Raw genomic sequence first — 12,903 nt, 5'->3', positions numbered from 1 at the left:
CAGTTTGACTACTGGTAGCAAAGTTGTAATTTTTTTTTTTTTATCAATTTCCAGACAAAGCAGTGCGTGTGTGTGTGTGCTTATATTTGAAAATAAATTTAAAAAAATTATTTGCTAATGAGGGGGGAACCTCGCAGGCTGAGAGTTTTTCTCACCATGTTTTTTTTTTGTGACATAAAGAGCTCAGTCTCGTTCGTTTCCTGAATAAATGTCTTCAAAAACATCTGAGCATGGTTCCATATCTGCATCAGTCTTCTCTGCAAAAGAATTTTTTACCCAGATGATCTGACTTGACATCTGTGCAGCACCACAAGCCAGACTTTGTTTTTCATGTGTGACATTTTTGAAATTTTTTGGACTTTCAAGCATGAGAAATCTTATCTTGCTACGTCATGCAGTATGTATGCTGAACTGTTTTGAACTGTTTTGCAAACATCTAAATCAGAATAATCTTAAACATTATATATAAAATTTTAGAGGGATAAGAAATTTATCTTAATTTTAATAAAATCATAAAATTATCAGTTTTATTTTCAAGCAATCGTTAAGAAGTTTTCTTTTTGCAGGTTTAGGGCAAAAAGAAATTGTGGATACAATCATTTTCTCCATCCCTCCCAAATTAAACAAGCATACTCATCTTAGAAATCCACAGAAATGGGTCCAGTCACCGTCATTATGACCAGATTTACACAGAGCTTCAGCAATTTACAAAACGTCAAATAATTTTACTGGAATTACAGGTTATGTATGTAACAGCAACTAACTGTCAAGCAGAAGAAAAATCACACATGGTTGACAATTTTTTTTTAACAAAAACCTAAAAAGTGTGACATTCATTTGTATTTAACCCCTATATTCTAATCCTTCTAAATAAAATTAAATATTTTAAAAAGTAATTTAAGTAACAAATTAGTCTACCTGTGTGTAATTTGATATGTGTAGAGATGGAGTTGTTCTGTGAAGGAACGTTTGTGAACAAACAAAATCATGAAAACTGAAGAACACAACAGACTCACCTGTCGGCTCTGCTCTTTATGAAATTGTGAAAAGAGTTACAGCGGAATTGGGTTATAAAACTACATCCAAAACTTTGAACATCTCAAAGAGAACTTTTCAGTTTTTCATGTGAAGATCAAAAACATGCAACACAACAGCAAACTCTCGAAGGCATGGCTATCCATATAACAGGTCAATAAAGATGAACAAAATCCAGAGAAAACACCAAGAAGCCCATGGTGATGGATAAACCTCAACTCATGTGAAAACCCGAGAGAAGCTGCAGGACTCAAGCGAAGGTTCATTGTATTCATGAACCTACGTAGTCATCAGAGCTACAATAGGATTGATTAGATCAAAGTAATTCAAGTGTAAGAATGGTCCAGTCAAAGTCCACAACTTCATTTCATAATTTTGATGAGCTCCAGTTTTCCATTTGAGTATTATGATGTTAGATTGTGATTGGTCACAATTTTACTTATTGAAATAATAAAGATTTAGAATTTCATTGATTGCATAAAATTTACGGACGATCACCTCAAAAACACAAATGAATCATTATTGAATTGTAATGTGTGTCATAAATATCTAAAAGTCCAAATAGCATATTATATTCATAAATGTTACAAACCAACTCTTCAAAAAAACAGGATGTGTTCATGTTTTCTGGCTCTGAGGACATTGTGTTCTCATACATCCTACCGTATTAGGCTGAGTTTCTGTGTGCCTTTGCTCCAGCATTCTTTACTTCTTGTGTTTAATTTTCTTCTGGTCGACTAATGTTGCATATGGTCCCCTGGGAGACGACAGAGGGAGAGCCAGAGCACCCAGTTACCATCCCCACCCGCTCATCCAGACTCCAGAGTCAGGAATGTGAATCAACCTCTGGGGCTTGTCCATAAAGCAGGCAGTGCCTCCTCTCTGCCGCAGTGGGAAAAAATAAATACCTCTTCATTCTACCCCAGCAGAGAAGGCAAACCAATAAAGAAATCAAAAGTAAACTCATATCAATGTTTTTAGCTCACTTTTTTGATAAAAATTGAAAAATGAATAAAAGTCGCTGCAGTACTGAAATCGTGTTATATTGGCAATTACTCCTTCTATCATTCATTCTAAAAAATGTAAATGGATATAACATGAACTTTATCTTTTGTTTCACATATTCTCACCAGGATTTAGTTCCCAGCTCTGACTAGACCATTTTTATAACTGAACAATCTAAAATAGCACTGCAATAAATAAATAAATAATCCAACCAAGTATTTTTGGTGTAGCTTCTAGTGCAAATTTGTACATGTGGCAAAAGACAAAACTAACTTACAGGTAACTTTTCAGCTACATATGGGCTTGTTTTCAGTCAATATTCATGGAAAAGTAATTGTTCCACATTTTTATAATGGCAGGTTATTTAACTTAACATGGGAAAATGTTATGTTATGTTCAAAGTGGTAGCACTGATGGTGTCATCAATTATTTTACAGTAATACTAATCAATAGTTTGCGTTAAACTGCAGAAGAAATTTTGAGCCAGCGCTCTCATAACATTTTCATTGCTTATTTTCAGTAATTTTCCAACTGAAACCCACTTTTTCGATGCGGGATGCTGTTGCATTCTTCCATGCATTCTATATTAATTGATTAATATAGAATGCATGGATTTAACTCTATATAAAGAATTAAATGTATGCATTTAATTCTTTATATAGAACGTACAACTATAGGATAAATATAACTTTTTGAACCTGATAATGAACCGAATACAAAATCCGTTCGTCCGTTGTTCATATCCTATTATTGTGAGAGGCAGGGTACAGTAGGTCACCTAAATAGCTTAGTAATTTTTAATGGAAATTTATATTTCAAAATTGGATATTAACATATTATTCGCAGTCATTGGGTAGGATTTGTAATGTCTCTACTTAGACGGCGTATGATAAATTTGTTTTTGCAAACATTTCGCATCCATTCTTTGATTTTGACCGAATGCTTTTGTCGCCCCCAAGCGGGAAAACTCCACCGGTGCGCCGCCACCGAACAGTACCGGTGTATGCCAGTTCACAAAACCATCGCACCCGGGGAAGGACCTCGCTGCAGCAAACAGAAAGGGGCGGGACGGACCACTCAGTCTCATGCCTTATTTAGCGCCCCTCCTTGTGGTCCTCTCAAGCGATTGGTTTATCAGTCTTAACATGGAGTTTGATTTGCTAGAAACGTTCCAGGAGGCGGGATCTTGTTGTTCGGTGGCGGAGGTGAGACCGGTATCCGGGCACTCCGGCACGTTGTGAAGCCGCTAGCTCTCCGACAGCCTTTACGGCAATTCAGAGAATCAACGAGTGAAAGGCAACACTTTTTAATACAACTGACCAGTTGGTAAGCTAATTTCATCTGCAGGCTGTTTATGTCTTATAATAACATCCTCGGTTTCTTCTTTTATCGGGGTTATTTACTAAACTGTGTCGGGCTCTGTCTAAGTTCTGGGGTTCATGTGAGGGTTAATAGGAATTTTTTTTGTAGGAAGTCCTTAAGCTCCTGTTAAAATGGTCTAAAATTACAGTGTTGCAGGTTACAAACAATTAAGCCTTTAAGTATTAAAATAGTGATAGAATCGTTCAACCAAAATTAAATGTTAGAAAAATCCTCCAGTTTCGCTTTTGCGCTCCAGGAAGTAACCACCGCCCTTCTCTAGCTCCTGTTTAGCCTTTCAGTCGTGACTCTCTCCCGTCTTATCATCTCCATCGTGTCCCAAATCAGATTTTTGGTGGCGTTTTGATGAGTGGGATTTCACTGTAGCTTGTATAGTTGTAATCATGGTACCGGGAAGCTCTGGTCGCCTGCGGCAGAGCGCGTGGCCGGGAACCGTCCAGGACACGTGCTGCTGAGGATCCTTCTGGCTTCGGGGCCCGCATGCGGCTACAGCTGTTGCTGTTAAGCTCCTTGGTCGATGGCGGCTTCGTGCCAAGTGAGGACAGGTTATATCTGGAAACGGCCGCTCGAGTGGCCCGATGTCCCCGCAGTATGCGGGGCCTGTGCGTGTTTAGGCCGGGTGAGCGGCTCCATCACAACCGGCATGGCGCGGCCTTTGTCTGCGCGCCATGCCGAGGAAATGAGGCTGATTTCATATAAACCAGGATAAAAGGAATCGAAGCTTATTGAAAAGAATGGATACATGCTATATTACGATTATTTTCTTTAAGCAAATAAACAGAACGGTTGTCTACCCTCCAAAGGTTTGATGGGCTTTAACTCCCCAGACTCCTTGTGAGCATTTCCAGTGCAAGAGAATAGATAGCTGAACCTGCACTACACTAATGCTCCAGTTAATGAGCAGCTTCAGAAATCCATCCATGTAAAACATCCTAGATTGTGCATTAAGCAAACGGCGCGAAAATTGTAAAGACTTCTGGTGCATCACGCAAAGCTGGATCGATTGTGATGAAGCGCAGTGAAGTAACGGGACTTCAATTCAATAACATTTGTTATTCTTAAATTGTTTAAATTAATTTTACACTGGAAAAAATGAAAGTGGGTCTCCAGACCTCCTGTTGCAGGTCGATGGACATCGGTGGATAAAGTCCTGCTCTGATCTGCATATGTCCCACTACAGTCATCTACAGATGCAGTAGTTTGTCCTGCTGTCTGCGCTGGAAAACAATGTTTTTCTCTCAGTGGTGCAAGAGCTGCTGCATTAAGAGAACATAAAAATGCATAATAGTCCTTTGGTTCAAGTGAAAAAAATGAAAACAATTATAAGTCTTCCATGTTTCATATAAATACAGGGACATCGGACCTGTAAGTATTGCGTTACACATAATCAATATCAGTAGATTAAGCTGATAGAATTGTCAATAATTTTCACTGAACTTCAACCCAGAACTGCACAGCATTCTGGGAGATGTAGGCATATGTAGCTGCTCAACCACTGTAAGCCTTGCAAGGTTGGTGGCATCTACTAACTTGCTCACTCTTTGGTTACCCAGCAACAGCCTGTTGAGTACTGGCTGTACCTGTTTCACATTTACTTAAAAATGTGAAAGAACAGAGTGCAGTGAAAACCAGATTAAACAGGAAATGTCACATAACCAATTTGGCATCATTTCAGACATTTAATACAAAAAAACGATCAATAATTGTTGCTATTGATCAATTTGAAATGTGTTTTTCAGTGATATTGTCCGGGCCTAACCTCATACATGTTTGAACTAGGGATGGGCAGGTATCATTTGGTTTGTCAGAAACCTGCATGATTAAAACTAAGACTTTGTTTTGTTTTTAAACCCCAAAAACCTACAATCATCTGGGGTTGTTTGGGTTTCTATTTGAACCACTACTATTGGCTTGAGGTGATTAATAAATGCAATGTTTGGTTCATAATAAATCTGTGAAATTGTTCTGCTTTTTTTCAGAGTGGTGTCACGTTGGATATGTTTTTGTTATTTTTGCGAGGTCTGGACTTTGATATTTGCAGCTGAAATGTCTTGGAATTTTCACTATATGATGGAAAAACACTATAAAATATTGGAAATGTCAATACCTAGGTGCAGTAAAGTTTCTTTTCAGGTTCTGGCATCATTATTAATATTACTGGAAAAATGGATAGATTGAAATGTAAGCTGCAGCCTGGCTTTGACCACTAGAAAAGAAAAAGTATGTCTGCATTATTTTATGTGGATGTAATGGAACTGCTGGTGTAGAAAACATTTTTGTAAACTGTCATCCCTGCCATGAGAAAAAACACTTTTGGACCCAAACGAGTTTCCAGCTCACAAATCAAAATGACTTCTGCTTAAAACTCTTAAATAGTTTCTGCTTTAATACTGACAAAAAAACCACAAGGATAGATTTTCTTCTTACTTGTGAATGTAATTTTTCCAGTTTAACCAGCAGATATTGAGCTGGGTATCAACTTGCTCTTAATGGCAGCCTGAGCTGTGGTTGCATTTTGCAGCTTAGAAGAATGTTGTTCTGTTCAAGCATGCCTCGTTTTTTGCAAACTATCAGCATTACTAGAGTCTGTCTTTTTACTGCAAATATTGAATTTAAAGGGAAACTTGATGGTTCTAAAAAATGGTGAACAGGATTGCAATGTAGACTAAAGAGTTTTCTTTTTCTCTTTTTTTTTGTCTTCAGTGCAAAACTAATTCTTCAGTAAAAGTCGGAAGTGGTCATGGAAAATTAAAATACTTCCTGGTTGGAGAGCCTTTGCAGTTTTTTTTTATTTTTTATGTATCTATAGGACAGAAATTGCAATCAACACCTCAGGTCCACGAGGAAATACAAAATAATTAGCCAGAAAAAAAAAGCCTGAATAAAACATTCACAGTTGTGTTCTCACACAACATATAAGGAGAAATCTTAATTTTGTTCAGGTTATAAGTTGTTTTCACCAGAATGTGGTTTTAAATGGCTGTCAGTCAGTTTCACGCAGCGAGTGCCGCTGGCCCAACAAGTAAATAAAAAAAGAGGCCATATAAAGTCAGATGCAACATGTTTGTGTGAAATGGGTGGTGATTCTCACTGGAAATGACTCCTGGGTTTGCAGATGAGCGCCGTCAGTGTAGATGAGTCATCAAAACAGGATCCAAACAGTCTGCTGCAGTTTGAATTTTAATATTGCTGTGACCAAAACTTCAATTAAAACATAAATCTATTGGATCATTTATTAAACTGGTTTAATAAACTGGTTTATTGACAAACTTGTCCGCTTTGTTCCTGCAGAGATTTCCAGTCGACCAAAGAAATGGTGATGGAGAAGCCAAGTGCCCAGCTGGTCGGGCGAGAGTTTGTCCGACAGTATTACACGCTCCTGAACCAGGCCCCAGACTACCTGCACAGGTACCACCAGCTGCTGCTCTTTCATCAGTCAGAAATCCTGCTTTCTAAATTTCCTTTCTATTAAGTAACTTGTTTGGCTGTTTCCTCAGGTTTTATGGAAAGAACTCGTCTTACGTGCACGGCGGCCTGGACAGCAACGGCAAACCTCTGGAGGCCGTCTACGGCCAAGCCGTAAGTGTCGTCACCCAACAGGAGACATTTTAAGAATTATTTCCATACTGAGAAATCACAACAGAATTACATTTTGCACTACAGATAGAGGTGTAAAATCTGGATTTTTCAGATTTTAAGAGTCAAGATCCAATTCAGAAGCGATTTTTAAATCCAGAAAGCAATTTGTCTATTCGAACAGTTTAGAGGGGAAAAGACTAAGCAATTTTAAAACATTTATTTAAAGCAATTCTATAAGGCTGCATCAAAATTCATCAGTTTATATTTAAAGAAATGTCAAAGAATTATTTAAATTATATTTTTTATAAGAAATTAAGCAGACTTAAATTGAATTTTTGAGCATTTTTTAATTCATTAAGAATTCACAGGACTAGAAGTTGCAATTATCTATAGAGTCTATTATTTCCTATGTCGTCTTCTAACAAGGAGATTGAGATATTTTGACCAAAATCACTTTGATCTGCAAATAAAGATGTGTCTGTATTTGCAGATCCTGGTGATTCTAAAAAAATAAAAAAATAAAAATACTTGCTACAAGAATCAATCAAACCTTTGCTAAGTGGAAGTCCACCTCATTGATTTTTCTTCCTGTCTTTTCTTGCAGGAGATCCACAAGAGGGTGATGGCTCTGAGTTTTCGTGATTGTCACACAAAGATCCGACATGTGGACGCCCACGCCACCCTGAACGAAGGCGTGGTGGTCCAGGTGATGGGGGAGCTGTCCAACAACATGCAGCCCATGAGGAAGTTCATGCAGACGTTTGTTCTGGCACCCGAGGTTGGCACCCAGACTGAGACGCATGCGCCTTCAGCTGTAGATTTTGTGTGGCTTGTAAAAAATGTCCTGACTCGTCACGATATTTATTTTATTGTTGTTGTTTCAGGGAACTGTTGCAAATAAATTCTACGTCCACAACGACGTGTTTCGCTACCAAGACGAGGTGTTTGGTGACTCGGACTCTGAACCCCCAGAAGGTGCAAAGAATGTTTTTATAGATTCTGTAGCTGTGGTTCTGTCTGAAGTACTGAGGAAGTCCTCCATTTTATCTTCTGTCACCAATGCTATAATAAATCTTTATTATCTGTACGGTAAACTGTTCATTGCTCAAACTTATGATTTGTAATTTGCAGTAAAATGTCTTAATTTCACTTTGTGAATATAATGACTAGAAAAAATTCTAAATAATCAATGAGTTTGTATATTGGACTCAGATGGATTGTATTGGTAAATATGGAACCTTATGATTTCTGTGGTGAAGAAATTGTGTAATATGATAAATTTTCTAAAAAATAAGGGGGAACACTTTTTAACATTTTGTGAAACCAAGTTTCTGAACATCAATTTGTTATATTTGTGAACAGATTAACAGTACATGTTGAACTTCATCTATTGACTTACCTTTTTTTCCATTCACCCCATAATTACATACATTTTTGAGATAATACTGTTAAATATGGCTAAAATGGAATTCACATTCAAAATAAGACATTTTGGAAAACATTTTATGGAATTTGCAAAAATAATAAAATGGACTTCAGACATGGATAAAAAAAGTATGAATTCTTTGACTTATTTTCAGAGTCTGAAGATGAGGTGGAGGAGTTGGACAGGGTCCCGTCCCCTGATGTGGCCCCAGAGGAGTCGGCCCCTTACTACGACTCAACAGCTTGGTAAGGTTTTATCAGTTTTCCTGGGTTTACTAGTTTAGTTTTTAGTCAATATTCCTACAGCTCATCTACGATAGACTACCTCAGCACAAACCCTGATGGCGGCTCCAAACCAACGTCCACATGATCTTTTTGTAGTTCAGAACAAGCGGCTCCTGGCGACGAGGAGGAAGAGGCCGTGGCGAGCCCAGAACCGGAGCACGAGGCGGAGAAGGAGGCGGAGGTTGCGGAGGTGGAGCTGAAAGCCGAGGTGATGCTGGAGACGCAGACAGAAGCGCTCACAATTGAGGATCAGACGGAGAAAAGCCCCTCCACAGCCGTCGCCCCCACCACAGAGCCTGCGCCCGCTGAGGCCACGCCCCCTGCTCAAGAGGTAAACAGGGTAGGTGTGGAGGTGGGAAGAACCGGAGAAAACGCCCTAGCAAACTAGAAATCTTATTTTCACTCTTTATTCCCTTGCTAGTTCTCCTGGGCACTGGTTACCAGTAAGAACCTCCCTCCCAGTGGGGCTGTCCCAGTCTCCGGATTCCCTCCACATGTAAAAGCTGCTCCCACGGCACAGGTAGGTTGAACTCTCAACTCTATTGGTCAGCTACATTCATTTAAATCAAATTCTTTGGACCGATCACATTTGAGTTATTATTTTTGAGTTTTTATCATAATGCTGATCTGATCAATGCGTCATGTCAATTTGATTTATAAAGAGGTTGGGACTCATGTGAAGATTAACTAATTTGGAAAAATGCTGACTAGACATTCTGGTCTTGCATTGAAGTTATCAAGTAGTCAAATGTTTATATTTGAAGTGAATTTACTGAATCCAATTAATAATATAAAAACTTGCTGGTCTTCAAATTGTTTGGTTCTGGTAAATTTTCCTCATAAAAAGTCTGATTTGTTATCAGCAGAATATTCCTTTCTAACCAGAGCGGCTGTAGCAGCTCACTCTGGACTCTTTATGTTTTACTTGCTTATGTTTATTTGCCTAAAACTAATTGGAGCACATTCAAGTAATGATTCATTTCTTTCCTAAATGCAAATATCAGATGGCTTCCTGCTCTAATAAAAGCTGTTCTGTTGCAGCCAAGAGCGGAAGTAAAGCCAGAGACCCAGACAGCACAGAGACCGCAGAGGGACCAGAGGCCGAGAGAACAGCGGCCCGGCGGTCCTCCACCCCCCAACAGGGGGCCGAGGCCAGGTGCAGGCCGGCTTAATGCCACACCACACTTTAGATTCACCTTCTGACAGGAAGTGCAGCTGATTTGAGATCGCTTTTTTGTATTTTAGTAAATTGTTTCCGTCTATATTTCAGTTCGTGAAGGTGAGCAGGGTGAGGTGGAGGGCCGCAGGATGGTCCGGTACCCAGACGCCCACCAGCTTTTTGTGGGAAACGTTCCACATGACGTGGATAAGACGGAACTGAAGGAGTTCTTTGAACGTAAGTTGGAGCAAAACCTCAACAGCAGCTTTAATAGATATTACAGTTCAGCAAGAGCACAGAAAGGTGGCAACTAAATGTTTTTTTAGTTATTGTTTAATCAATCATTCTGGCAATTAATTGGATAAAAAATGGCACATAAAGATGCAATAAGAAAATAAGCATATTGCATTAGCTAAAATGCATCACAGCATTTCCTCAGTGATTAATCTGTTAATAAACTGACATTTTTTTGTTGTTTCAACTGATTCATCTGATTGTTTTGGCTCTTCGGTTCAGTAGTTTCAAAGCTTGTCAGTAAGTTCTGGCCTGGAAAGGGTTTGGTTGTATTCGTCAAAAGCCTCAATAGTTGGAATTGGATTAAAAATGATTATTTTTATGGAACATCGTGACTTTTCTACCTCCAGAGTACGGGAATGTCCTGGAGCTGCGAATCAACAGCGGAGGGAAGCTCCCAAACTTCGGCTTTGTGGTGTTTGATGATTCTGAACCTGTACAGAAAATCCTCAGCAACAGAGTAAGAAACACAGCTTTCAGTCTGAGGGGAGGTTGAGCTTTTTTCTTTCTGGATTATAATATAATTTGTTGTCTTCATCAGCCCATCAAGTTCAGAGGCGATGTCCGTCTAAACGTGGAGGAGAAGAAAACTCGGTCGGCCAGAGAGGGCGACAGGCGAGACATGAGGCCCCGTGGTCCAGGAGGCCCCGGCGGCCCCAGAGAGCGAATAGGAGGCGGCGGGGGACCGAGGGGACCCCCGACTCGTGGCGGCATGTCACAGAAACCCAGCTTTGGTTCTGGACGGGGTGCCGGGACCGCAGAGGGTCGCTACTCTGCTCCCCGTCAGTAGAACCCTTGGAGATGGATCATCTGTTTGGAGTCAGTCGTTTTTGAGTTTTCTGCAAAAAGAACTAATTGGAAAAAGATAAATTAATGAAAAAAACAACAACTTCTCTTTACATCCAGGAGGGAACATCGGCAGGAATTATAGATTTGGAGTCAGGAATTTGGGTTGCTGCTCATGCGTTGCCTAACTTCTGATTCATTTCTGCATTTTTCTGTCTCCTAAATGTTTTCGGCTCAAGTTTTTGGTCAAACTTTTAAATACAAGTCACATCTGCTGAATTCAGGCGGCGGAGTCATCCGTCTGTTTGTTCCAAAGCCGCTCCCCCTCCAACACAAACCTTCCCAGTTCCACAGCAGAGTCCTGCCTTTCCACACTCCAGGGACTCATCTTTACTGTTCAGGGGGAAAACTGTTGGATGCTGAGACTCATTTGAAGAGACAGGAGTGCTGATGCAGACTGTTTTTAGCATTCCCACACAAGGAGTTCTGAATACTTTGCAAGTTTGCCATCTCAACTTTTAACCCCCACCAAAAAACTCTGAATGTTTTTGTTGTTGTTGTTCTGATCGTCTAGAGAAACCAGAATGAATCCACCGTAACTGCTGTCTGCATTTTCTCCTGAAGCCGAGTCGCTCCTCCGGTGAACAGCCGTCTCCTCTCATTCTGATGGCGCTCCCTCCTGAATCCACACATCGGTTTGTGCAGGAGACATAACCAGCTCTGCAGTTGGATCAGCCCTGGATGTTTGTATTGCTTTCACCTGTTTTTACCTGGACTTTTGGTCAACTTTTTTTTTTGCCATTTTTAATTGCTAAACTTGAATTTGTTAAATCAGAACACACAAACACATGAAAAAGGGTAAATACTACTTGAATTGGGGATTTGTAAACCCAGATGTTTCGCGTTCTCTCTCCCTGTTTCTTAAAGGAACGTGTACTTTTACTGCTTGGGCAATCCTGTGTATTGCTGCCACCGTTGTATCTAGCGATGGATCTGTCTTTTTATTCTATCAGGTCAAAGAGCTGAAATGTTGTAGTTTTATTTTAGTAATGTTGTCTGAATGGAGCATGTATCAAAACCTGTCAGACTTGTACTACCGATGCACTTCATTTGTCATCTGAAAAATAAGCTCACATGCCGATGAGAGAACTAAATTAAAAGCGATTTACTGTTTTAACCTCGTTTGGTTTTTGTCTGTTTAAAATCAAGGTTTACAATATAACTAGTTCACACAGCAAGATTTTTATACAGATTTTTGTCCGAAGTTCTCCTACCGAAAGAAATTGGGGACAAATATCTGTTTATGGTTTTCATGAGCTGTAAACCATAATCATCTAAATTAAAATAAAATACATTTCAACATATTGTGGATCTAAAGAATGTGTAGTTTATTTCTTCTTAGTAAGTAGCTATTGGGCTGCATAAGATGGCTATGAACTGGTTTTATTTCAAAAGACGCAAATGAAAAGTAAACGTGCCCAGGTGGGAAGTTCCTCAGGTATGTGAACTTCTGGATACATTTTTAGGTTTCTGATGCTGCAGACTTTCATAGAAAACCTCAAAAATGCTTCTGTCCAACAGTGACGCCTATCGTCGTCCTAAAGGTACTGCAACTCAGCTGAAGAATCGCGAACTCATTTGGGATTTTAAACAGTTTTGCACAGACATACGTTTGGAAATTTAAAGTTATTGTAATTGAAGTAGGATAATTTAACATTGTTTTCACTCTGCTTGTACATCCATCCACATCTGGTCGTTCTACTCTCGGCTCTTGCTCCTCCTTTTACTGCACATCTAATTATCAGGACCACAAACACAATCAGCTGCGCATTTTGATGCTTGCTCTGGAAAACAGGAATTACACAGAGTTTAATTTCTTAGTCGAGTGCACTGACTTTCAAGAGGCTCCTCAGATGTCTTAGTAGAGCCTCCGTCGAAATGATTAGCATTGATTT

The 12,903-nt window shown here is 39.5% G+C and overlaps 1 protein-coding gene across 2 annotated transcripts; it reads left to right on the top strand.

Moving 5' to 3' along the window:
- Window positions 1-3,245: 3,245 nt before the first annotated feature.
- On the top strand, window positions 3,246-12,125 carry LOC129360753 (ras GTPase-activating protein-binding protein 1-like). Of its 2 annotated transcripts, none has more exons than XM_055031146.1 (12): window positions 3,246-3,366; window positions 6,712-6,828; window positions 6,918-6,999; window positions 7,604-7,777; window positions 7,884-7,974; window positions 8,580-8,670; window positions 8,806-9,040; window positions 9,131-9,229; window positions 9,751-9,865; window positions 9,980-10,105; window positions 10,513-10,622; window positions 10,704-12,125. In XM_055031146.1, the coding sequence occupies exons 2-12, from the start codon at window positions 6,734-6,736 to the stop codon at window positions 10,950-10,952; spliced, it is 1,467 nt and encodes a 488-aa protein (XP_054887121.1). In that variant the 5' UTR covers window positions 3,246-3,366; window positions 6,712-6,733; the 3' UTR covers window positions 10,953-12,125. The 2 variants fall into 2 exon arrangements, with proteins under 2 accessions (XP_054887121.1, XP_054887120.1); XM_055031145.1 differs by having other exon boundaries at window positions 8,806-9,049.
- The last annotated feature ends 778 nt before the right edge of the window (window positions 12,126-12,903 follow it).

This window comes from Poeciliopsis prolifica, unplaced genomic scaffold (genome assembly GCF_027474105.1).
Source record: "Poeciliopsis prolifica strain line A6 unplaced genomic scaffold, Auburn_PproV2 SCAFFOLD006, whole genome shotgun sequence".
Lineage (NCBI taxonomy): Eukaryota > Metazoa > Chordata > Actinopteri > Cyprinodontiformes > Poeciliidae > Poeciliopsis > Poeciliopsis prolifica.
This window is presented reverse-complemented; position numbering and strand designations above follow the sequence as displayed.

Bases quoted from the DNA above. Each gene is read 5' to 3' on its own strand.
- LOC129360753 (XM_055031145.1), top strand. From the start codon at position 6,734: ATGGTGATGGAGAAGCCAAGTGCCCAGCTGGTCGGGCGAGAGTTTGTC. The intron at 8,671-8,805 runs GTAAGGTTTTAT...ATCTTTTTGTAG, and splicing joins TACTACGACTCAACAGCTTG to TTCAGAACAAGCGGCTCCTG. The intron at 10,623-10,703 runs GTAAGAAACACA...TGTCTTCATCAG, and splicing joins AGAAAATCCTCAGCAACAGA to CCCATCAAGTTCAGAGGCGA.